This window comes from Silene latifolia, chromosome 8 (assembly GCF_048544455.1).
Source record: "Silene latifolia isolate original U9 population chromosome 8, ASM4854445v1, whole genome shotgun sequence".
Taxonomy (NCBI): domain Eukaryota; kingdom Viridiplantae; phylum Streptophyta; class Magnoliopsida; order Caryophyllales; family Caryophyllaceae; genus Silene; species Silene latifolia.
In genome coordinates, this window is record NC_133533.1 from 110,166,657 (window position 1) to 110,193,424 (window position 26,768).

At 36.9% G+C, this 26,768-nt stretch overlaps 5 protein-coding genes across 15 annotated transcripts; 1 reads left to right on the forward strand and 4 right to left on the reverse strand.

Moving 5' to 3' along the window:
• Positions 1-154: 154 nt before the first annotated feature.
• On the reverse strand, positions 155-2,472 carry LOC141597299 (F-box protein CPR1-like). Its single transcript, XM_074417697.1, has one exon. It carries the CDS (start codon positions 2,334-2,336, stop codon positions 1,167-1,169), a length of 1,170 nt encoding a protein of 389 aa, XP_074273798.1. The 5' UTR covers positions 2,337-2,472; the 3' UTR covers positions 155-1,166.
• A 2,881-nt stretch (positions 2,473-5,353) lies between these two features.
• On the reverse strand, positions 5,354-6,034 carry LOC141595738 (F-box protein CPR1-like). The gene has a single exon (XM_074415704.1). It carries the CDS (start codon positions 6,032-6,034, stop codon positions 5,354-5,356), a length of 681 nt encoding a protein of 226 aa, XP_074271805.1.
• Positions 6,035-8,091: 2,057 nt separating this feature from the next.
• Positions 8,092-11,465, reverse strand: LOC141597300 (F-box protein CPR1-like). The gene is made up of 2 exons (XM_074417699.1): positions 10,117-11,465; positions 8,092-8,418 (listed from the first exon to the last, which is right to left on the reverse strand). The coding sequence occupies exons 1-2, from the start codon at positions 11,376-11,378 to the stop codon at positions 8,379-8,381; spliced, it is 1,302 nt and encodes a 433-aa protein (XP_074273800.1). The 5' UTR covers positions 11,379-11,465; the 3' UTR covers positions 8,092-8,378.
• Positions 11,466-12,533: 1,068 nt separating this feature from the next.
• On the reverse strand, positions 12,534-21,003 carry LOC141597301 (uncharacterized). Of its 11 annotated transcripts, none has more exons than XM_074417701.1 (6): positions 18,317-21,003; positions 17,592-17,675; positions 16,539-16,844; positions 15,823-15,906; positions 14,921-15,048; positions 12,534-13,487 (listed from the first exon to the last, which is right to left on the reverse strand). In XM_074417701.1, the coding sequence occupies exon 1, from the start codon at positions 20,813-20,815 to the stop codon at positions 19,070-19,072; it is 1,746 nt and encodes a 581-aa protein (XP_074273802.1). In that variant the 5' UTR covers positions 20,816-21,003; the 3' UTR covers positions 12,534-13,487; positions 14,921-15,048; positions 15,823-15,906; positions 16,539-16,844; positions 17,592-17,675; positions 18,317-19,069. The 11 variants fall into 11 exon arrangements, with proteins under 11 accessions (XP_074273802.1, XP_074273803.1, XP_074273805.1 ...); XM_074417702.1 differs by having other exon boundaries at positions 14,921-15,721; XM_074417704.1 differs by lacking the exon at positions 17,592-17,675.
• Positions 21,004-22,110: 1,107 nt separating this feature from the next.
• Positions 22,111-23,136, forward strand: LOC141595739 (uncharacterized). The gene has a single exon (XM_074415705.1). It carries the CDS (start codon positions 22,111-22,113, stop codon positions 23,134-23,136), a length of 1,026 nt encoding a protein of 341 aa, XP_074271806.1.
• Positions 23,137-26,768: the final 3,632 nt, after the last annotated feature.

Here is a 26,768-nt window from a genome sequence, read left to right on the forward strand (position 1 = left end):
CATGTCGTATCGCGTATGGATACGTCATACGGCAACCAAGTGAAGTGTCAGAGAAACCTAGGTTTTTGGACAAAAATGAAGTCTCCCAGATTGGTGTGCGGTGCGGTGGTACGAAAGACTGGTATATGCCGGTATGGGACATAAAACACGCAGCCAAAGTGAAGAGTCGAAATAACAAAAAGCATGCGTTTGACAGCAAAAAAAAAATGAACAAGGCTATTTATCTTCAGATGGAAACAAGGCTATCTATAAAAACAGTGTAGCCGTTGCAAAAACTGCAACTCTGTGTCACATTAAAACCCCTTAAACCTCATTCTTTTGCACTGCAACTCTCTGAAAATGAACTTAATCTACCTGAACCGACAGCATCTCGATCACCGTTCCAATCCATTGACCTGACATGACCCCGCTCCTCCTTGACGACCACACTGATCTGATCCAACCTGACCCTGCTCCTCTTCTGCCACCCAACTAACCCAACCTCACTTTGCTGCACTCCACTTTACTAAGTAAGCCCTTAGCTGAACTTTTGGACTTGATGCGAATAACAAAGATACAACTGCCAGTGTGCAAAATCACAGTTATCCTAACATAGCTCAGTGCAATATAACTAACTTCCTCCTAACTCAAAGAACAACTATCCCTAAACTCTAACTGAAATAAATCCAATCGACAAATCATGGGACACATGAGTAATAGTTCACTGAAAACGCCTATCAACTCGGATGCAAAAGCATTGCACTATCCTACATTTCAAGTACAACCCAATAAAATAACGCATCTTGCTCACGGCATAAGATGTAATTCTCTGCTCTATATACCCTTATCAGTTATCACAATGAAAAAATCGCCAAGTACCCCTTCTATCAAGAAATTCTTACTGTCTGTCGAGTAACAGTTGCCTTCACCAGTGAAACACTCCTGGCTGACCAACAATAAACAACTTAAACCAACTCATTATCTGGTATTTTATCAGTCACAAATCATCAACGTGTGACAATAGTTCCGCATTAAAACAAATTACAAGGACAGCATTCCAAGAGCATGATCTTAAGAAATTAGCTACTTGAAATCATGCATCTAATTACGGGGAACATGAATCATATATTCATATCAAAGCAATCAAAAACATAACTTGTTTTTGTTATTCTTTGGCAAATCTTTGCCTACGAGTTATCCGTATACTTATCCTTCCTTAACGGAACAAGGCTATCCAAAAAGGTCCATGAATCACAAGCTGCCTTACGAGGCCACCCATGAACTGTAATTCTCTCAAATGTGTTCCTACCCAAAGAATACCAACCGAACGAGGAATTATTCAATTCGAGCAAAACCCGTTCCTTATCTTTTGAGAAAACAACAGGGGTCATGTGTACACAATGTGGAAACATAGCCAGGTCACAAATACTGAACAACCTAAACCAAGACTCATTTTTCCCATGTTCCTTCATTACCCACAAATCGACTCGTGCCAATGTCCGATCACCCCTACGAACCATCACGTTTTGATAGTTAACCAACACACTAAAACACCCACCTAATTCCCTCATAACACAGCTCACATTACTAAACTTTTCATCAAACTTAGGAAGGTCGAAAATCGAGAATGTCTCGGTCTGAAGATTAAAGCACTTAACCTTAAACTTATAATAACTCATAGTATCAACTATGATAAAATGCAAACTCTCATTAACACACACCACCATACCACCCTGAAAAACAGATTTCCCCATCATTGTTTGATCAGCAACACATTTCCATGAATCATTCCTCAAACTATACACACTCGTCTCGTGACACACGGTCACACCGTTCTTATACCCCTGAGACATCCTTACCACCTTATAATCCCTACTAACCGAATCAAACCCGAACCCGACAACGACAAAAGTGAGAGTATTATACCCATGGGTTATTTCGGAGTTTTCATTGGGACAAGGGGGGATCAAACGATGCGTTTTTGTTGATGGGTTGTATAAAAAGGTACTCGTAGAAGATTTATCGTATACTGAAATGCAGAGAAGGCCATTAATGGAACCAATGATGTTAGGAAAATGGGGTATTTGTTTGATAGGGTGATCGAGCTCGGAGAAGTGGAAATTAGGGTTAGTATAATTGTCGGAAATTGGGGACGAGAAGAGGGAATTATGGGAGATGATAATATTGCGGAAATTTTGGGAAATTAGGGTTTGAGATAGGTGGAGATTGATGAAATTGGAAGAATTAATTAGAGAATACCATTGTTTGCAGACGGATTTGAAGCGAATTAGGGTTTTGGATGGTAATCGACTGAGGATGTCGATGATTATGTCGGAAGGGAGTGTTGGTATCGCCATGGATGAAGCTTGTGTAGAACAACTGTGAGTAGAGCACAGAGTTATGTTCGTTTTGCGTCAATAGTTTTCCCTCTCACATTACAATATAATATTACACCTGGACTATATGGATACTTTTCCCTATTTTGATTCTTGTATTGGGAATCACAATAGGCGTACGAAGGAAGGCTAGCTATATGCTTAAGACATGCAAGTCGGTCAGCTCTCCCTGACTAGTTTTTAGCGCCAATTCGCAGTTTGTAGCTTCTGCACAACTCCTTATTTATGTGGGAGCTATAAATGCATCTGTTTTATATGATTATCAATCAAATAAAAGTAAATTTTTTTTTGCGTTGGTTTTTCATCTGATTTTAACTAATAAATTTAAAAAAGAAAGCAGCTAACTCAAGGCAACATAGAGAAAGAGGCACCTGTTCCATCCCATCAAATAAGTGGAAGATTCATTAAATTGTGAAACATTACCCTGCCATAATGTGATGTGCTTCCAATGCCAATAAAAAGTAACCCATCCAATAGTATTTAACATCCAAAAAACCGCCAAATAAAAAGCGTCCCAAGCCTTGTATTTTTCTTTTATTTATTAATTGAAAACATAGACCGTTAGATCGTCGTGAGATGAAATCTTACTCATTAATAGAAAATGGACCCTCCATTTCTTTTAGGAAATGGAGAGAATCCTAATTGTAATACTCCCTCCGATCCAGACCAAAGGTTATAGTTGCATTATCACACTTGTCGAGGCATGTTTTGTAACGTGCATATCTTTAGTTACACATTATTAAAAATTATAAAAATTTGATATTCTTATAGCAATCATGACGATAAATCAAACAAGATCTCACATGACTATATTTTGTCTTATAGATTAAGAATAATATCAAAGATTCCCTACGACCATAAATAGTGCCAAAAAACAACTGTAACCTTTGGTCTGGATGGGAGTAATACATACTCCCTCCATTCAACTCCACAAGTCTCTTTTCTATTTTACACACTATTCACAAGTGAGCATTCACTATCAATTTTCTCTCAATACGTAAGTGAAAATATATTCATGTAAGATCTTGTTTGATTCGTCTTTACGAGTACATTAAAAATATCTAACTTTTATAATTTTTGCAAATACGCAGCTAACGATATTTACCGCGTAAAACACTCGTTGGCAAACGTGAAAAAAAAAACATTTTGGTGTTGAATGGAGGGAGTACAAAATTGTTAACTCATTATATTAAATTATCAATTACACCCACGCTTAATTCACTTTTTTTACACTTACTGTTAAATTTTTTAAAATTTACACCCAAATTGACGTGGGAATAAGTGTAAAAAAGTGGATTAAGCGTGGGTGTAATTGATAATTTACTCTTATTTTTATTAAATCGTTGTTAATTGGACTATGCAAAGTAGTAAATGAAAGTTAGAGACAAGGGCAAAAGAGTAATCTAATAAGGACGTGTGATAAGTAAAATAGGGAACGGAATTATATATAACACCGGACTTTGAAGCTTCTAAATTTTCCATTTTTTAATTCAATTTCAAGAACTTCATTGTCCAGGGTTCATGCACCACCGATAACCCTAATTGGTTCCGCCATTAAAAGTTCATGCTAACATGGGAAGGGAACCAGTATCACTTACTAAGTCAGTGTATGCAATGAACAAAAATTACTAACTGCTTAAAACATGAATGTAACTTCGGAGTTGTCGATCTCCTGCAGGATTAGCTGATACGGTTTTACTTGTATGATCGACTATTTCTTGTCATCTACGCCGGCTTATGCAAAATTGTGATTATCGAATAAGAATGACAAGTCAATTCCATGTGAGACTCTGAATAGGAAGGCTTTCTGCTTGTAATCGCTCATCCTAATGACGAGTCCAAGTTAGTAAATTACTCGCCAAGACGTACATAGTTTTGGGACTGTTCTACACTTCAACTGCTATTATCTTCAGATGGCAACAAGGGTATCCATAAAAACAGTGTAACCGTTGCAAAAACTGTAACTCTGTGTCACATTAAACCCCCTTAAACAGTTACACCTGATTCTTTTGCACTTCAACTCTCTGAAAATGAACTTAATCTACCTGAACTGACAGCATCTCGACCACCGCTCCAATCCATTAACCTGACACGGCCTCGCTCCTCCTCGACGACCACACTGATCTGACCCGGCCTTACCCTGCTCCTCTTCTGCCAACCCACTAACCCGACCTCACTTTGATACACTCCACTTTACTAAGCCCTTAGCTTAATTTAACTTAGAAGACTAAACTTAGCAGAACTTTTGGACCTGATACGAATAACAAAGATACAACTGCCAGTGTGCAAAATCACAGTTATCCTAACATAGCTCAGTGCAATAAACCCAATCGACAAATCATGGGACACATGAGTAATAGTTCACTGAAAACGCCTATCAACTCGGATGCAAGTGTCAGACGCCATCCACACGGCAATTCTAAGAAAACGTATAATGTTTTTGGACTAAAATGAAATGGAGGAGTATCATACCGTGTTGGAAGACTGCAGTATCAGGTATACTACACGTAGCAAAAGTGAGGTATCGAAGTAACGTAGGCATTTGACAATAAAAAACGGCAATGATTAACACTAAACATTGCACTATCCTACATTTCAACTACAGTCTACAACCCAATAAAAAAACGCATCTTGCTCACGGCATAAGATGTAATCCTCTGCTCTATATACCCTTATCAAAATGACAAAATCGCCAAGTACCCCATCTATCAAGAAATTCTTACTGTCTGTCGAGTAGCAGTAGCCAGTAGGCTTCATCAGTGAAACACTCACGGTTGACCAACAATAAACAACTTAAACCAACTCGCCATCTGTTTTTTTATCACTCACAAATCAACATGTGAAGATAGTTTCGGGTTAAAACAACTTACAAGGGCTACTTGAAATCATGCATCTAATAACAGGGAACAGGAATCATATATTCATCAAAGCAATCAAAAACATAACTTGTTTTTCTTTTTCTTTGGCACGATCTTTGCCTACGAGTTATCCATATCCGTATCCTTATCCTTAATCTTACTTAAGGAAACAAGGCTATCCAAAAAAGTCCATGAATAACAAGCAGCATTAGCATAGGGCAACCCGTGAAGAGTAATTATCTCAAATGTGTTGCTACCCCAAGAATACCAACCGTACAATGAAAGATTCAACTGGAGCAAAACCCGTCTCTTATCCTTCGAGAAAACAACCTGTCTCATGTGTGCACAAGATGGAAAGATAGCCAGGTCAGTAATACTGAACAACCTAAACCAAGACTCCTGATTCCCATACTCTTTCATTACCCACAAATCGACTCGTACCAAAACACCCATCCCTCGATTCACGTTTTCATAGTTCACCAACACACTAAAACACCCACCTAATTCCCCAATAACACACCTCACCTTGCGAAACATGTCATCTAACTTAGGAAGGTCGAAAATCGAGAATGTCTCGGTTTGAAGATTAAAGCATTTAACCTTAAACTTAAGCTTACAATTACTCATAGTATCAACTACAATAAAATGCAATCCCTCATTAACACACACCGCCATATCACTCACAAACAAAAATTGCCCCATCATTGTTTGATCAGTAACACATTTCCAAGAATCATTCCTCAAACTATACACACTCGCTTTGCGATAAACCGACACATTATTCTTAAAAGTCTCAGTCATCCTTACCACCTTATAATCCTCCCTAAGCGAATCAAACCCGAACCCGATAAAGACAAGAGTGACACTACGATTCCCATGGGTTGTTTCAAAATGAGGGTTTGTGTTAGCCAAGGGGGTAAAAGGAGGGACTAAACAATGCGTTTTGGTTGATGGGTTGTATAAAAAGATTGAAGATTTATCGTATAATGTAATGCAGAGGACGCCATTAATGGAACCAAAGATGTAGGGTAAATAATGTCGTATTTGTTTGAGAGGGTGGTCGAGCTCGGAGAAATGGAAATTAGGGTTAGTAGGATTGTCGGAAATTGGAGACGAGAAGAGGGAAATTGGGGACATAACGAGATTGTGGGAATTGTTGTCGGAAATTAGGGTTTGTGATAGGTGGAGATTGATGAAATGGGGGGAATCAATTAAAGAATACCATTGTTTGGAGACGGATTTGAAGCGAATTAGGGTTTTAGATGGTAATCGAGTGAGGATATCGATGATTATGTCGAAAGGTAGGGTTGGGATCGCCATGGCTGAACAACGCAGAAAATTTAGTACACTAGTAGAGAGTAGGCAGGATGATGAGTTCAGACGTTCAGTAGTTCACTGAAGAGTAGAGACTAGAGAGTTGGGATGTCATCAAAGCGGGTTATGGCCTTACGGGTCTGTAGAGGTGTATAATGTGGCGGGCTAGCACGGCCAGCTCGGCCCAGCCCGGGTCTAAGGGTCGAAAAATGGTGGCCCGCTCGGCACATGGCCCAGCCCAGTCACCCCTTGTGTCGGGCTAGTGCCACGATTTCATCGGCCCAGCCTGGTCCAAACACAAAAAATAAAAAATATGAAACGGACGAGCCCTGCCCGGCACTGGCCCGCTACTGAGTGGGCTGGTGTAGTGTAAGACAAAACTGGCCCAGCCTAGCCCGGTTCTCACTTAGTGTCGTGCCAGTGCCGCAACCACCCAGCCCGGCCCAACGCACACCTCTATTGGTGTGGATGTAGGCTCGTCCCACACTTACATCTATACCCGTCACGACGTAAGGTAAGAATCAATTAGGATCTCCTTCATTTTTAAAAGAAATTTAGCAACCCGAAACCATTCTGATATCATATACGACCCGATGATCATTGACCAAAAACCTGCCCGATTCAATGTGAATCGGCATTATATTAAGATGATAAGATTGGACCCAACAACCATTAAACTTAATATTGATCAAAATAATTAGCAATTTAGTGCTTAATATGTTTAACCTTAATGACTAGTGGACCAAGTTGTATAATTATAAAATCACAAAACAAATTATGCTTTAAATTTTCTATCTATACTTACTCAAATTGAAATCAATATTAAGGGTTTCGTTTGGTTCAACAAGAAGGAATGGATTGGAAGAGAGTTATATAGTATGGCCGAATGGCGTATAGGGCTATGGGGTTCAAATCATCACAACCAACCAGTGGAAATCATTCCTTTCTATTCCAAAATAGCTCAACCAAACACCTCAAATATAACTTTATTTTTGGCTGGAAAAGAAACTTAAAAAAAAGAAGCGTAGTTATCATAATCTCAATTCGATCCTACGATTCCAAAAAGTTTGACTGATCACAATCTTACGATTCTATTCGTGGTTGTAAAATCTTACGATTTTACCCATTTGAAAATTTTTAGACGTAGGATCATAATACGATCCTACAATCCGGTTCTATTGTACAAAAATAAATATATGGTTTTATATGATGACACTGTGAAACAAAAATTCAGCATAAATTGTAGATTCCTACTTCTGAGCACTCCTACGAATAAGTGCAACTACGGAGTAACAATCATCTTGAGCTTTATGATAATAGAAGACCATAGTTTACAAATGATATCTTGGACTAGTAGTGGAGATCGAGGGCCTGTGGAGGATAAGTCGAAAGTTCAAATCCCCAACCCTTGCATCGAAAAGCCCTTTTGAACACAAAAATAATAAAACCAGGCTACCAGCATTTTGTACGAAGCTTGGTTGCACTTGTGCAATGTATAGGGTTTTCTTCAGTGGCTTGTCACATAAATTCACAACACATTTAAATTTACATACAAAACCCATAACATTTTTGTTGATTAAAAAGATGATACAACAGTGCCACGGAAAACCATACCGAGGATATTCATTAGCATGCTTACAATAAACTCCGAGGATAAAACATACTCGTAGTTAAAAAGAGTGCTGCAGCTAAAATCATACAGGGAAAAAATGGTACAAAGTCAGCCTCGATATCTTCAGCAAAAACAAAGCATGCCCAGTTACAATGGCTGCCTTCTCGAGATCTTCAGCACTTCTCGAGATCTTCAGCACAGTAGTAGTCTCAATGTTGATCATAGCCTCAGCTTAAATCCAGATGACAAGAAATTATCCCTATCAATCCCGAATAAAGGCATTAGAAAGCTTCAATAGTAACAAAGCTACGTATAATGTTTATACTTTATACGCGCAAGTTTTATAATTTAAATGTTGGCTGTAGGACTGCAGCATCAATACACGACCAAGTTATAAATAATGGTTTTGGAGTTTACGCTACCAGCTTTTACCACATTTTAAGGCGACATTGACTGCATTTAGCGAGATTTGGCCGCCATAACCGATACCTTGACCGCGACCAAAACTGAGATTTACTACTCCCTCCACACACTCATTTTCACCCTATTTCTCTAATATAAGAGAGGAGTATTTTAATAAAATGGGGTGAAAATGAGTGTGTGGAGGGAGTACTATGCACTTAATACCCCACAAAATGCAGCCAGTTGGTTTTTCCAAGTAACCCAAACGTCCAAAAAATGAAGAAAAAGGGACAAAAATGTTCCAACATTTAACTAATTATGACAAGTCAGGAGTTATTCGACCCAAACCGATACAGGGTATAATCATATTCCGATAATATACACAAAAAATTAATACTTGTAACTGTTGGTTTGTGTACACTCAGCTAGCCAAACAAAGTTTAACACAATATTACTAACTTCTGCCTCGCTTAGAGGCTTAGAGAAATGGTTATCCACTACTTATCCTAACAAAATATTGTCATCTAATTGGATCAAGTCAATCCACAAATCAAAGAACACATAAAAATAAGTAGTCCATTTGAAAAGGGCTACCAATGTCCAATGACTACAGGACATTAGAAATTGTGTAATTGGCAGCGAAGAATGACGTCTATTATAACTAAAGCATTGCACGCTTCTTTCCACTCTTCCTTTCTGTTCTAAATCTCCACTACACATTATCTTCACCACGGAAACAAGGCTACACATAAAAAACACGCATTATGGGCGTTCCGTAAATCGTAACTCTGTCTGTCCCTCGTGTCATAATGACAAAATTACCAAATAGGCCTTCTATCAAGACACTCTAATGTCAAGTAGCAGTAGGCTTCATCAGTAAAATACCCGCAGCTCACCTATGGAAAATAACTTAACCTAGGTCACACCATCTAGTACTTTATCAACCACAAACTACAAAAATGCACTCCAAGAGCACGGCAACAGTAATTTGTGAATTACTATGAGTTCATTTTTCAATCCTATTCATTATGTGCTCAACGGTCATCATAGTTTTCGGAAAGGTCAATTAAACAAAATCTCGTTCCTAAGATGAGAATGACGATGAACATATTGCCTACTCCCTCCATCTCAATCATTTATTTACCTTTGATTAAAATACCCCTCACAAAAAAATAAAAATAACAGATAAACAAATAAATGGAAATGGGAAGGAGGGAGTATTTCGTTGTTCATCACAACCTAAGTCCTAATATATAATCACAGTTGCCAAATCATAACACATCATGAACAACCTTAATTCATTGCAAGAAATATAGTATGACATTATGTCATATATAGAACACCATGAATCATCTGTGACTGAGTGTTAAAACAAGTAATCCATATCAAAACAGAGGAGAATTCGTGACTGAATGTTAAATTTACATTTCAGACAATTTAAATCAAAAGAACAAGGCAGAAGTCAAGTAACAATACTATATTGGCATAATATCATAAAATCATGCATGTAATAACAGGGGAATGACAATTATATCAACGCAGTCATAAACATTACTTGTTTTTGCTTTTCTTTGGTTCCACCTTTGTCTTCGAGTTATCCTTACCCTTCCCTATCGAAACAAGGCTATCCACAAAAGTCCAAGTTTCACAAGGTACATAAGAAGAAGGCAACCCATGAACTCTAATTCTCTCAAAACTCTTACTACCCCAAGAATACCAACCGAAAGATAAACCATCTAACTCAAGCAAAACCCGTTTCTTATCAGTCGAGTAAACAACCGGTCTCACGTGGCTTAAAACCTCAAGCCTAGCCGGATCACGAATACTAAACAGCCTGTACCAAGACTCCTTATTCCCATACTCCTTCATTACCCACAAATCGGCTCGTTTCAATAAAACTTCCTCAAGCACGTTTTGATAGTTCACCAACACACTAAAACACCCACCTAATTCACTCATAACACAGGTCACCTTACTACACCTGCCATCAAGATTAGGAAGGTCGAAAATCGAGAATGTCTCGGTACTAAGATTGAAGCATTTAACCTTAAACTTATAATTACTCTTAGTATCAACAACAATAAAATGTAAACCTTCATTAAAACACACCACCATACTACTCCGAAGAATAAATTGGCCCATCATTGTTGGATCAGTAACACATTTCCATGAATCATTCTTCAAACTATACACACTCCTCTCGCGATAGACCAACACATTATTCTTATGCGTATCAATCATCCTCAACACCTTATAATCCCCACTAACCGAATCAAACCCGAACCCGAAAACAACGGAATTAATAGTAGTACGGTCAGGGTTAGTTTCAGAACGAGGGTTAGTGTTTGGCGAAGGGTTAAAAGGTGGGATGAAACGATGCGTTTTGGTCGACGGGTTATACAAAACGACGGAAGATTTGTCGTACATTGAAATGCAAACGACGCCATTGATGGAGCCAAGGATTTGGGGAAAAAGTTTGCGATGATAGGAAGTAATATGACGGTTATCATCGATAATTCTTTCAGGCAAATTATGTGATTTGCAAAGGTGTTTGAGAGGGTGATTAAGCTCGATTGAGTGAAAATTAGGGTTATTTTCGTCAGAAATGGCGACAGAGGAGATGGAATGTTGGGCGATCATAAGATTGGGGGAATTCTGGGAAATTAGGGTTTGGGTTAGGTGGAGATTGATGAAATTGGGGGAATTAATTAGAGAATACCATTGTTTGGAGACGGATTTGGAGCGAATTAGGGTTTTGGATGGTAATCGAGTAAGGATATTGGTGATTATGTCGAAAGGGAGTGTTGGGGACGCCATTGATGAACAGCGAGAAATGGTAGTGTCACTACTCACTACTTCACTAGTGATGACTGATGACGGCAGTTTTTGGGTCAAAGCTCTACTAGATTTAGGTTAACCCGATTTCCTTATCCATTGTGAGCGCCAAATAGAAGTTGATACTTCATTCGAAAAGTCGATTTCACTTAGACCATGTTTGGTAATCAGCAGATTGATATTAGCAGAAGTAGATTGATCAAGCAGATTATAAATAATAGATTAGATTAACAGGTTTCACTAGTATATTTCAATTAGCAGATTTAGTAGAAATGTTTGGTAACTAGCAGATTTTGGTTAATAGATTGTTGTATTTATGGGTAGATTGTGGACGAATTCATATTTCACAATCTACTAATGTGATTATGTTGGGTAGAGCAGCATATTGAAAACAGTAGATTGAACTTCAATCTACTCTTTCAATATGCCATTTACCAAACACTCAAAATAGTAGATTGGTGAGTCAAACATACTAAAAGTCTTGAATATGCTGAAAATTTCTCAATCCACCGTTTACCAAACACCCAAGTTAACCACTAAAACTTGGGAGATATGGTAACTTAGAAAGTTATTGCGAAATCAAATATCTGTACCTGTTTATTTGTCCCTTTTATTATTGATTGTACTCGTGTCTTCGTGACATAGTTATTCGTACCTTTTTACCTAATAAATATATCTAGTTTATTTTTTATCATGATTTGTAACTATTTTATTACTTCTAATATCATTTTTTCTTAAAATGGTAAAATAGTCTCTCAAAAAATTTGTTGTGAGACCGTCTCTTAAGAGACGTACTCAACTCAATTTCATTTTTCTTTAGTTTGATTTAATTTTTATACTCCATAATCGTATATTTGTTTTGTACGAAGTATATGTTAAATTTAGAAAGTGAGAGCGAAAAACAATAGTAAAAGGGTTCACGCATGTTCGGTTTGAACTTCTTTTGAGTGTGAGCCTTTTTTTTATAGTCAACTATTTTAATTTATATTACGTTTTGAGTGTGAGCCTTTTTTTATAGTCAACTATCCATGTTTTGTCCGAGTTATTGCCAGTGTGTGTGTAAGCCCACTGATCTACACACATCTTAGGCCAACACTGCTAACTGAAATAACTCCAATCGACAAATTATAGGGCACATGAAGTAAGTTGTCCACTGAAATTGTCTACCAGAAAAAACTTGGAAATTGTTAATTAAATAACCATGCCTACAGAACATTAGAAGAAAATGTGCACTTGACCATGTTACTACAACTCGTTCGCAAGTGTGGGATCCGATACGACTATTCTGGGGAAAGGATTCATGTTTTTGGGCTAAAATGAAGTGTTGGAAACTCGATTGTGTGTCAGAACGTCATTTGTTAATACTAAAGCACTGCACTATCCTACATTTCAACTACTCATTATCTTCACCCGGGACAAGCGTGGTTCATAGCCATTTCAGTTGCAACTGCAGTTAAGAAGAGATCAATCCCTATCGGAGCACCTTCACCCTCACGAACGACCTTCATCAACAGTCCATCACATCCTTATCGTCAAATGTGCCTTTTTCTTGATGTTGATTGACATAATACTCGGCTGCACTGCTTTTTTTTTGCCACCATTTGGTAAAAACTCAAGCACCAGCACAGGTATGTAGTATATAGGTCTCAAGGCAACAAACATAGAGCGTTGTGATATTAGCATGGTACCCATTTCAAATCAACCTTAACTTCAAAAGGGGTCTTGACCACCATAAGCTGACCGTTTAATGTTTCTCCGTAGATGTTGCTACAAGAATCGGCAAGAGCAAGATCAGGATTAAAGTTTATTCAAAAGGGACCTTGACAACCACAAGCTGACAGTCAAATGTTCCTCTCTAGATGTTGCTGCAAGAATCGGTAAGAGTAAGATCAGGATTAAAGTTGTTTGTAGCTCTGTCAATGTTGTTTACTACTTGATTGACAGAACTTTAAGCTACACTGCTCCGTTTTCTTGGCCATGGCTTAGAGGAAGCTGCTTTTCCAGTAAAATACCACCATTTCTGATGAAATAGTCCCCTGACTCGTGATTAAGCTCATCTTTCTTCTCCCTCTTGTGATAGGGACGATATACCTATGAATTTGACCAAAATATCAGTGGATAGTGACAGTAGAAAGTATAAGAAGAAGCTGTAATTCCAGATGAAAGATGTTAATAGCAATAATGCTGTACAGGTACGTAAAGTCTAACTTTTGAATGTTAGAAAGGCAGAAAAACTATGAATGGACATGTTTTCTTAATTGCTCTACTCCTAATGTACAGCATATATTTTTCCAGAATTCAGAAGAAATGGAAGACATTAGCATCTGATGCCCTATGAACAAATAAAATTTGGTAAAAGAGGTAATTATCTGAGGTATACGAACGTGAAACAAAAAATTGAGAAAAGTCTAATATTGAGAAAAGGCGGCTAAAGATGGTAACATAACTACAGGAGTGTTCCTGGGAGCAAACTTACTTTGTGCCAAAATAATTTGAAATTGACTAACAAAAATTTACTATCCTTATGCATCAATTACTCGCTTTCTTCTAACCGACAGTTTATGTTTACTTTTGGTCGGTCTTGTATTTTAACAACGTAGTTGCTCTTTCATGGACAAGTTTTACTCTTTCATGGGCAATTATTCATAATTTTTCCACCACCTACCCTTCTTCTAAGAAAACAACACAAGAATCTCTCTCTTCTTATGCCTTTCAAATTTAATCAAATCAACGATTATACATTCAAATACATACATTAATCAAGTTTAATAACTCTATTTTCAATCATTACACATCAATTTTTTGAATTAATCTAATTGTTGGGGTTTAAAAATTAATTTAGTAATATTTAATACATATTAGGGTTTTGAAGGGGGAGGGGTGGCTGCATTGGCGGGGGATGGCCGGCTGGGGTGGATGTGACTGATGGTCAAGGGAGGGGAGGTGGAGTTAGATGGGTAGGACGGCGGAGGCCTGGTGTTTGTGTGAAGGGCGTCGGGAGGAGGTCTAGGGAAGGCGAGTGAGGTGGGGGGGCCAGCGAGCGAGGAAGGTGGCGGTACTGGCGGAGATCGCAGTATGCGAACAAAGGTGGGGAAGGTGGTTGCAAGGGCTGGGACGATGGCATATATTTTTTTAAAATGTTTTAAGGTGGTGGGATGGTGGGTGGCAGAAGGTGTGGGTGGAAGAGGAGAGTGACATGGGTGGTCTTGCCGGCGGGGGATAGGGCGGTGGTGGGAGGTCTTGCCGGCAGCAGGGGCTGATTTGGCCGGTGGTTAAGTGGTGGAAGGGGCAAGTTGAAAGGAGAATTAAAATAATGGTAAAATTGATGAATATGTTAAAAACTTAAAATGGGAGGGTAAAATGGTCATTCATGTCCATGATTGAGTAAATCATGTCCATGAATGAGCATCACCCTTAAACAAATACACGTAGGTTAAGGTCCCATACTCATTCTCCACAAAGCAAAATAAGCTTAAATAAATGTGAACTATTGGCTAGACGAACCAAGAATGTGAACTAATTACCTGTTGCCTTTTGCAGACCAGTATGCCTCAGACTGATCTTACGGTATATCCTAGTTAGCACTGCTCCATCTTCTTTTACTGTAATGTTACGAGCAACAATCTTGTATATGCCATCAGAATCAGCAAATCTGAAAGATGCAAATCTCATGATGAAAATACATATGAAGAGATGAATTTTCTGTTGTTACGACTTGTGAGTGTGCAAAACACATAAATCACTTTACCTTTTTTTTTCAAACAAAGAAAATAACAATTGGAAATTTCATCAACCTTGACCTTTGATGCAATGTCGAATGTCACTTCACAAGAATAGATATGAAGAATAATCAATTATGAGTTAATGACAGCCACCTTTATGATCCACCAATCCAGTTTATTAAAAAATTGAAGCTGGTTTTGAGGACCCTAGACCCTAGGTAATGGTTCAATAGCTTGACAACATAGTAATGAACCTGTTCATATCACTACAAGTAATAACGCGACGTCAGAAATGTCACCGTCACTAATATCAACAACTTGGCTCTCCTGCATCTGTCACTGACTGGACACTTCAATTTTAGTACAAGTCGCTATTGACATGACATTCCTTCCAATAAAAAAGAACTTGGACACTACATTCGGAGTTAGTGTTGAAATACACAAATGATGTTTACGGTGGTTTAATAGGTCGGATGAAAATGTACACAACAGAGACACAATAGCATTGACCCAAGGACAAGTGGTCCGATTAAAGACATCTCTCCTGTAGTCCTGTCTGTAGTCCTGTGCTCAGAACACAATTAGACTACTTCAGTCAGACCTCTGCATTTGAAAGAAAAGAGTCACAACATCTAATGAAAAGTGTAGAGGAGAATGATACTTAATTTCAACTATCAATTATCTATTGTTGATCTATGGTGTACCTTTTGCGGCGCAGGTAGAAAAACAGAAAAACTTTTCAACTTCATTTCTCATAAGCTTGAAAGTACAACCAAGGAGTTCATTACCTGAGACAAAAGTAAAGTTTTAGAAGTCTTCTCGAAATAGTGTTAACTGTTACAGATTAATTTATATTTTTTAGTTATGTAAAAACAAAATTTATGACCACGGAAGCACTGAAATTTGGAAGGACTATTTGTGAGATCAAATTGAGAAAACAATATCAAGTGCGTAAAAGATCAATTTTCGCTTGTCATTTGTCATGAAAATCATTGATCTAATATACCTCGTAGAAGACAAACAAAGAAGCAAGCTTGGTACTGAGTATAACAGTATCACATAGGACTATGGGACAAGAGCGTAAAAACAAAACAATGCGAGGCAAAATTCAAAATTTTGCTGATGCAGAAGATTTGAACACGAGTCTTCTACCCATGGAATACATACTAGCTACACACATACACAAACCAGTGAACAAAGGTCAGTTTCAACGATGTTTATCCACAAATTTTATTGGTTTTTGATCAGTGGGGCTGTGGGGGTTCAATTGAACCATATGAACCCCACTGTACTCCTCACTACCAGCAAATTATAGCCGAAGCTCGTCAACAAAATAAACACTGACGCAGAGAAAGAATTTTTTTTCAATATACTCAAGACAGACATAAAAAGTCCTTAAAACACCCCTAGAGCTTAGTACCTTTGTGATATAGGCAAGGTTATACCCATCCAGGTTGCAGCTTCAGCTGAAAATACACCAATCCATCTCAGATCACCCTCAAGTCCTCTGCCTAAGGACGGGTTTTGATCGCAAAATCTTAATCATCTAGCGTTCCTCTTCCTCAATGTCATCGATTGGCATAATTTTCAGTTGCACTGCTCCTTTTTCTTAGCCGTAGCTCAAAACAAACTGCTTTCAGGTAAAAGACATCCCTTTCTGATGAAAAGGTTCTCTGACTCAAGATAAAGCTCTTCTTTTTGCTCTTACTCTCTATGAGAGAATGACCTATATGAAAAAAAAATCATGTACCAATTGATACAACCAAAATATTATGTTGATAAGTTTAAAAATTACTACAAAGAAAAACCCTAAACTAAACAAAACTCCAAACTCAGAAGCTTTATATTTTCTGTTTTTAACATTAAAAGTTTTTTCATTTCTTTTAGAAAAACTAAGAATATGTCTATAATTAGAGAACTGATGACAAGGTGTCTCATTATCAAAAACGCACAGCATGAGACTCTCTGTTCTATAAAGATAACGCATTACGAACAAATATTCTTAGCATGAGTCCTATAAAGATAAATTGAAAATATGAACAGGATATCAATCATACCCAGTAACATTTACAAGAAAAACAACAGCAACATATCAACCAAACCTATTAAGACCTTAAAGAACATGCATGAGGCAGTCATGGAGTGGAGCATATTCTTTGCATCTCAGGGCTGAAGTGGTTTTGTAATATGTCAAAACTAACTTTAGTTAAGAGAGATAAAGACTAACTTTTGAATGTAGCAATAATGACCCGTTTGCATTGGTCTTATTTATACACGTCAAGACTAAATTATGAATGTTACTGAGTAGAAGATTAAAACAGAAACGCTGATATTCATCCTCCCATGCCTAAACTATGCCAAAAAAAGTTCCAAGAAGACATCTTTACTCTCTACTTTCTCTGTTTCGTATTACAATTACTCATTTTTATTCTTCAAAATTATATGAAATTTCTTTTTTTTTAAAAAAACTTACAATTATTGGCTGGTAGCTCTTCATGTATTTGTTCTTTAATCGATAATCCGTCATGTTCATTAAAATTTTCTTTATGATGCAATCCTGCCAAAACGACTTATAATCAGAAAAATAGAAGATAATTTATATTGCCTAGCTTCTTATGTACAGTAACTTTTTCATTCATCAGATGAAATGAAAGACATTAGCATCTGATGCCCAGTGAATAAATAAGATATGGTATAAAGAGGTACTATCAAATGAATACAAACATGAACAAATAACTGAGACGAATTTAAAATTATGCAAAAGCTACAAAAGAAGGTAACATAGTTATAGAAGGGTTCCTAGCACTCTAGCAGCAATCATTCAGCAAATCACATACTTCGTGCCCATATGATCTGAAACTGGTTAACATAAATTTTTTACCCCCTCTCATTCACTAGAATCATACCATTTGATTAAAATACTACTCACATATATACAACAAATGATCTGATTCCAATGAATGAGAGAGAGTATTTCTTGCGCAACAATAACTCCCTTTAACAGCACCAATAGTTCGTGCTAGCTTTTGAGGCAGTTTTTAACGTAAATACATGCAACTGGATTCACGAGTCTCATACTCATTCTCCGCCGCACAAAACACACCTCAAAAGGAAAGATAAAGTAGTGATAAGCTACTGGTTGGACGAACCAAAATAAAATACATAATTTACTGGCGGGGAAAGAGGATTACTAATTACCTATTGACTTCTGCGGAACAATCTGCTTCAGAGCTTGATCTTACGGTCTATTCAATTTAGACCTGCTCCCTCTATTTCTCTCTTGATCTTGTATTTGACATAGCTTGGCAATAACACTGATCGTAGTAGACCGCTTCCTCTTGTTTCTTCGCCACATATATCAAAGCTAGCTGCACAAACCTTTTTATTTCATCCATATTACCTTCCACCAAGATTCACAACACCCAGTAATTTAGGAAAATAAGAGTGCCAATAAACTCTGGGTTAACATGCGATAAATGTCTAAGGAACAACAAAAGAGCAATTATCAGCAGTAAACCCCTCCTTAACCATTCTATCACGGCAACATAATGCATTTAACAAATCCTCATCGACAATAGATGGTATTGTAAGTGACACTATCGGGAGAGCATCCATTACGCTTCATTTTGCTTAGGAGCTCCATAGCGTCAGTCATAAGACCTTTTTCACAGAGGCCTCTGATCATGATATTGTATGTTTTAAGATCTGGTACCAAACCCTTGGACAGGAGATCAGAAACTAGGTTATCAGCATCTTTAACTTGGCCTGCCTCACACAAGCTATCAATTAGGATATTGTAGATGATAATATTTGGAGCAACTCCGTTAGACTCCATCTCCTTGAGGAATGCCACTGCCTCATCAACTTGTGCATTCTTACATAGCCCATCTAGCCAACTATGACCAAATCATGAAGCTTCAGGTCGACAATTTAGCATCTTCTGGAGAAACTCTACGGTTTAGCATGCCATAAATGGTTACGGAACAAAGAAAGAGTGTTAGCATCAGCCTCAAAGCCCTCGTTAACCATTATATCACGGAAACATAATGCATTTCGCAAATCGTTGTTGATAATGACTCCTCGGATAAGTGTATTATAGGTGACTTCATCAGGAGGGCATCCAACTTGCTTCATTTTTTTAAGGAGCTCAAAAGCTGTATTCATAAGACCTCTTTTGCAATACCTCTTAATCATTGTCGTATAAGTTTTATGATCGGGTAGAACACCCTTTGATAGGAGATCAGGGACAAGGATTTCAGCATCTTTAACCTCACCAGCCTCACATAAACTGTCAATTACGATATTGTAGATGACAATATTAGGAGCAACTCCATTAGACTCCATCTCCTTGATCAATGCCTTCGCTTCATCAAGTTGTGCATTTTTACATAGTCCGTTTAATAAGGCACCATAAGTGCAAACATTTGGCTTTATTCCATACGTTTGCATGTCGTTGAACAACTGACGCGCCATTGGGATCCAATTAGATTTACACAATCCATCTATCACAGTGTTATAGGTCACGACATCGGGGGCAATCCCTTGCTCAATCATTTCTTTCAATATGTCAAGGGCTTTGTCAATGCTTTTCAGTTTAACATATCCATTGATCAGAGTACTATAAGTCACAACGTTAGGGTGGCATTGAGTTTGTACCATTAAATCAAAAACCTCTCTTGCCTTGTCCATTTGGCCGCACAAGCAATATCCATCCAATAAAGAATTATAAGTAAGTACATCAGGAGCCACACCTTGTTCAATCATTATTTGCATAAGGGCTTGTGCTTCATCAATCAACATGTCCTTACATTGCATGTGAATCAACATGTTATAAGTAGAAATATCGGGTGCAATGCTACTTTCAATCATTTCAATCAACATTTCCTTAGCCTCCACCTTACGACCAAGATTGAACATTCCTTGAATCAATGTGTTATAGGTGATCACACTTGGATTGATGCCCTCGGTTTTCATGGCCGAAAAGAGGTTCAGGGCCTCGGTTAAGCGTTGATCTTTGCACAAACTATGGATTATGGTGTTGTACATGATAACGTCAGGCTTACAACCCGAGGGACTAGAATTCATTCGGCGGAGGAAATGGAGAGCACCGGCATTGTCCCCAATCCCGCAAAGACCTTTCACCATGGTACCATAGGTAACTATATCCGGCTGAATGCCTAGCTTAACGACAGCTACGTCGAACAACTCAACAGCTTGTGGAAGTTGGTTATTGTGCACAAGACCGTTAATTAAGGTGGTAAACAAAACTAAACTAGACTCAAAGGGATACCCAAGCTTAAGGGATTTGGCAAGGAGAGAATACCCGAAATCAACACAGCCGACATGGCAGTAACAATTAGCGAGGATCCCTATTGAATACAAATCGGGTCGGGTACCGGATAAGTCAAGATGCGAATATAGAGAAATGACAGTAGAGTGAGGATGCAGTCGTTTGAGTTTGAGCATGGCGGCAAATAGCCTGCTAAAATCGATAATTGAAGGTCGGCGCACAAGAGACATCATTTGGTGGAATAGATTAATGGGAAATTGGAGATTAGTAAACCCTAATTGACATTGTTCTCTAACATAATCCAGAAACATTCGAGAATCATCAATAGCAGAATTGGAGAAATAACGGGAATTTAATTGAAAATGTAGTTGAAATCGAAACCCTAGATTAGAAAAAGGGGAAAACATATTGGAGAAGGAGAAGAAAAATGAATACCAGAAAAGTAGAAGCTCACCAAATCGAAACCCTAATCGTGGAAATGGCAATCGATTTGCAGAAGTCAAATGAAGAAAGTGAAAGTGAAAGTGATAGTGAGGAACTGAGGAATAGTGATTAAGAAACCCGATTTGATTAGAATTCCGGGCTCAGGCGAATCAAGACATATTTGATCCACCTCAGAATTAAAATATTACTCCGTAATATAATGTTCATATTTAGGCTTTGTTTGGTAAACAGCGGATTAATGTTAGCAGAAGCAGATTGTGAAAGCAGATTATAGTTAGCAGATTTTGTTGACATGTTTGACTAGTATATTCGATTAGCAGATTTTATTAAAGGTGTTTGGTAAGTAGCAGATTTAAATTAGCAGATTATCTCAATCTTTTGTAAAATGACAACTAAGTACATGAATTAACTATGGAATAAAGGTAAGATTATATTTTCCTAAGGGTAAAAATGTGAATTTACTTTTTTTCCCAATCTACTCTTAGAATATGCTGGGGGGAGCAGCATATTGTAAAATAGTAGATTCTACCAATCTACTATCCCATATCTTTTTTACCAAACACCCCAAATAGCATATTGACCGGTCAAATATGCTAAAAGTCCCAAATATGCTATTTTTTTGTCAATCCGTTGTTTACCAAACACCCCCTTAACCGATTTAACATGCTTTGTGCTTATAAGAATTGTTATAATAACGCATGACATGTAAATATTTCTCCCAAATTTTAACATGTTCGACTCAACCTTAACCAGAGTTTTGCTTGAATAACAAAGTAACAATTGACACGACTTGGTATAATATGACCTATGCAATCTGGCTTATGCTTAGGATTTACCGAATCCATAATGATCTGGCGTAATTTACGACTTTCGACGTTTTGAAAAGAATTGAGGAGTGAAATACTAGCGACTTTCCATAAATGGGGTGTTGATGCTAATAACCACTTCACATGTGCATTCATGAATTTACTTATTAATCACTACTGATTACGGAGTAGTTGTTTATTTGGATTTTGTGAATTTTTTTTGTTGAATTACTGTTAAAGAAAAAGAAAATTGTTAGGTTTAGTCGATTTTTTTTACATTTTTGTTTATTGTATTGGAGGAATAAATACAAGTACTAGTATAGCCACAATAGTATTAACCTAAGAATAAAGTTATTCGATTAAAGAGGGACTCTCATGTAATCCTTTGTTCTTTGGTGTAATAAATGCTTTTAGTGTGAACCAAAAGAAAGTCACAAAATACTTCAAACTTTATGGAACAAAAGGGATCGGAAAAGGACAAAGAAAGAATAGGGGCGGAGGAAAAGATCTTCTGCAGAAGGAAACTGTGGAAATTGCCGGGTTCTGCAATGTGGAAGATTTTAATTTGGCGTATCATTACTGATACACTACCCGTGGGAGTCAATTTTGCAAGGAGAAACATTCAGCTTGAGATAAGGTGCAATTTATGTGGAAATGACGGAAACAGCACTGAGACTATGGAACACCTGTTCGGGGATTGTGAGATTTCAAAGCGGCTTTGGGCATGCACGGAACTTGGCATTCGGCCATCACAACCGCACAGCATGGATATTAGGAAATGGATAATGCAGTGGATAAACTATCTAGAGAAACTTGAGGAGGCTACCAGTCGCTTAGTACGTTTCATGGCTACATTATGGTGTATTTGGTGTGTAAGAAATAGGATTCTCTTCAAAGGAGAGGTCTTTCACCCAAACCTATTCCTGAACTCATGGTGTCAGGAAGTGCGAAAAGCGGATGAAGTGGTACTTGAATGCAATAAGGATCGGGTGAAAAGGACCCATGCGGCAGAAGATATGGGTGATGAAAGGGGAAAATGGCTAAGGGAGAGTAGACCCTTCTTCGCGATAGGTGCGAGTTACAACTGCGAGTGCATTAGAATTATGGTTGATGCAGGATGGAAGGCTAGGGACAAGGCAAGCATAGGATGGGTGGCTTACGCGGTAACAGGTCATTTAATGGTGGAAAAGTACAAAGCAATCAAAGCTGAATCAGCCCTTCAAGCGGAAGCTATAGGATTACGCGAAGTGGTCCTTTGGGCGAAGGAGGAAGGACGGTGGCATGTGGAAGTTTCGTCTAACTGTCTACCTCTTATTGCTTTTTTTGCAGGTTTAGAGAAAGCTCATCACACGACTAAAGAGATTCTTGAAGATATACTGGCTCTTAGTGGATCTTTTCATTGTCTCTCTTTTAGTTATATTCCAAGGGCAACCAATAAGGTGGCTCATAGCCTTGCTAGGAAGGCTATGACTCTTTAGTTAGGATCTTTTACGCTTTACAGCTGTCAAAAAAAAAAAAAAAAAACTTTTCTTTAATTGCATTACCACATTGATACCGTACCATCAGTGTCTGTAAGCCTGTGAAATGCAATAAATCGGCAGAATACGGGATATACACCAAATTGTGACCGGCAACCGCATTTTAAAAGTTTTGTAAAGGAAGAACCGACCATATCCACATCAAGATTGACTGAGATCAATGTGCAACAACTACTTCCAAATTTTGAAAGATCAATGAATTCATGAATAATCATTTGTTGTGCGGGGTATTTTACATCGGTTAACAAATGATTTGGAGAGAGGGAGTATAGTCATCAAAAGTAGGGATGGCAATTATCACCCAAACCGAACCGAACCCGAATCGAACCGAAGGAAAAAATTCGATCCAAACCCACTCTTTAAAAACCCATTATCGATCCACTATTTAAAAACCCATATCCATATCCACTATTGGAAAACCCGAACCAAATCCAAACCTGATCCATTCATACCCGAACCCGATCCAAGTGGATATTATTGAAAACTTAGGCTTTATTAACCTTGAAATTTAAATTTTCTTATATAAGATTAAATTTTTATGTAGTCAAATCAAGTTTCGTATTGAGTTTTGGATTATGCAGTGGATCGGGTATGGATTTGGAGCGGGTATGGGTTTGAAAAAAGTATAATGGATCGGGTATGGATTTTAAAATTTTGGATATGGATCGGGTATGGATATGGATCTGGGATCCAATAAGTAAGTGGATCGGGTTTGGATCTTGCAAAACCCGATCCAACCCGACCCATTGCCATCCCTAATCAAAAGATATAGGCACCATGTATCAGATCAATCATCAATATTTAATAAATTAAATAGCATCTTCGTCTCAATCATTTCTCATTTATTTAAAAAAAAAAAAAAAAAGTGAACAAATGACCGAGTACATCTTAACTGACTAATAAGGAACACTATCTCATACAAAGCTTAAAGGCAAGACAAACAAATCCAACCGCAACTATCAACCCTCACCCTTCGCGAGAGCTAGATTAGACCTCGCAAATAGATCAAGTCGGTTCATGTTTATCATATATTAACGGCTCACAAACCCTACAACCTAAACTCAACCCAATTAAATCACGTGTCGTGTTCGTGTTGACCCACTAACCTAAATGGGTCATCAAACGTTAACCCAAACTCGTTAATTTTGCGCTGGGTTCGTGTCGTGTTTTCGTGCTATACCTATATTTGGAATGTTTAAATATATTTATGAGATAGAAATTCACGAAAAAAAACATATGAATTTAGTAAACAAGTCATTCTTGTCGGATTCGTGTTTTGAGACTTCAACTCAATCCGACCCAATTAAATATTGTATCATGTTTGTGTCAACCCACTTATATATAAATAGGTCATTAAACTCCAACTCAAACCCGTTAATTTCGTGTGTTATGTACGTGTCACCTTTTACCGGCTTTAGAGAGCACGTGTGACGATGGACATACCGAATTACATCCAAAAAAAAAAATAGGAGTAATTGACGAGAATAATCCCACCTTTGTGACGTCTTCCAAGAATAATCTCACCTTTTAATAATCCAAAAACAAGCTCATCTTTTAACCTCATCTTCTTTAAACAATCCCTCTCTTAAAATGACTTGTTATAGTAGGTAATATGAATTCCTTCAAATTATTGTTTTAATTTAAATTATTAATTAGTTGCATTATTATAATTAACATGAATAAAAATTATGTTTGGGAAACTCGGTACTGCATTGTTATTTTGATATTTGTAAATCGATTTGTCGATTAAGAAGAGAGATCGAACAAGGCTATCAAAGACAAGTAAAAGAGGCAACAGGCAAGGAATTGAAAATTTGTAGCCATCTACATAGTATAAAAGATGGGTTTTTTAAAGGATTTCTATTGGTTGTTGGTTTTTTTTCCTTTTTTTTCTTCTTTTATTGTGGGGTCCTCCATGATGTCCATAAAATTAATTAATAATCTCCCTACTACACTTATCCTCTCTTCATTATTATTCCTCTCTATATTATACTTACATTAAAACCATACATTATACATCAAATGATTTTCGAAAAAGAAAAAAACGAAATAAAATTGCAGCAAAAAAAAATTGATTCAAATAAAAATTTCAAGGATCAAATGATATTATCAATCAATCATTCACTTTATGTTCAAACGTAAAAATCTTGAGAACATTAATTGGACTAACTATTGCAGAAAACGGAAAAAAATACGTCTTATTAGAAAATTAACAAAGCGAAAACATTTAAAGTAAATATTTTGAAAAAAAATATTAGAGGACTATAATTAGCGAAAACAAATTAAAACTGAGAAGTCACAAACACAGTAAATTGTCATTAATTCCATAAATCTCATAAATCGACATCAACAACATGCATGTACTTACCGAACTGTTGAGTCGATCAAACTGATGAAAAAATTGAACATTATCACATCGAACACCTAATCAAATATGAAAATATTCAACTTTATATCAGCAAATTTTCAGATTCACTTGATCGAATATTTTTTGGCTAACGATTTTGATAATTATTTTGAGTATATAGATTAATTAATTGACAGACTAGCTGAAAATTTAAATCTATGAAAGAAGGTAAAAAACAAAAAATAAAATAAAAAAATAAGAGAGATAGCATGAGAGTGATGGTGAGGTGAAATATAGAAGTAGCTAGGTTAATTAATTATGTTTGCAAAAATATAATAGTACTCCGTATGTGTCTCTTTCTAAGTATTGGGGGTATATGATTTGGTTATGAGCCCAATTATATATGCTTCTATAATACGGAGTATCATCCTACTATTTTCTTGGATCATATATGAGCTATTTTAGGATAACTTAATACAAAGTATTTTATTTGCGTTAACAAAGTTGATATGTTCTCATATACATTTATCATAAACGGTGTATCGTATTTTAGCCATTTGAGGATAATTTAATACGGAGTATTTTATTTGCGTTAACAAAGATGATATGCTCCCATATACATTTATCATAAACAATGTATCGTATTTGAGCCATTTAAGGATAACTTAATACAGAGTATTTTATTTGCGTTAACAAGTTGATATGTTCTTATATATACATCTATCATAAACAGTTGTAACATAGATCTATCTATAGTAGAAGTTTAATGATAATCCTAATTAAATTATTTCATACTGCCTTCGTTTCGGTCAATTATTTACCTTTAATTTTAACACAAAAGCCAACGAAAATCGAAAGAGAAGGGTAGTAATAGCGTCAAATTATAAATTACTTAACTAAAATTCATATTTATGTATTGTTTAATACTATTGAAATGGTTTTATAATTAATAATGATCGAATAATTTCAATAAACGACATCACACTTAGACTGATAATTAATAGTTATAAGAAATTGGACCGACCCAATAGACACTTTGATAAACATATTAAAATGGAATTTAAATATAAATGATCAGCCATATATGTGTAAAATTGATAAATGAGTATTTTTTTCATTATATGTGAGTCTACGCCAATTATTTTCACCACCATAGGTTCATAAAAAGTAATGTATATCATAAATAAAATCACAAAATCTCATTTGTGACGGCACGTATCCGTCA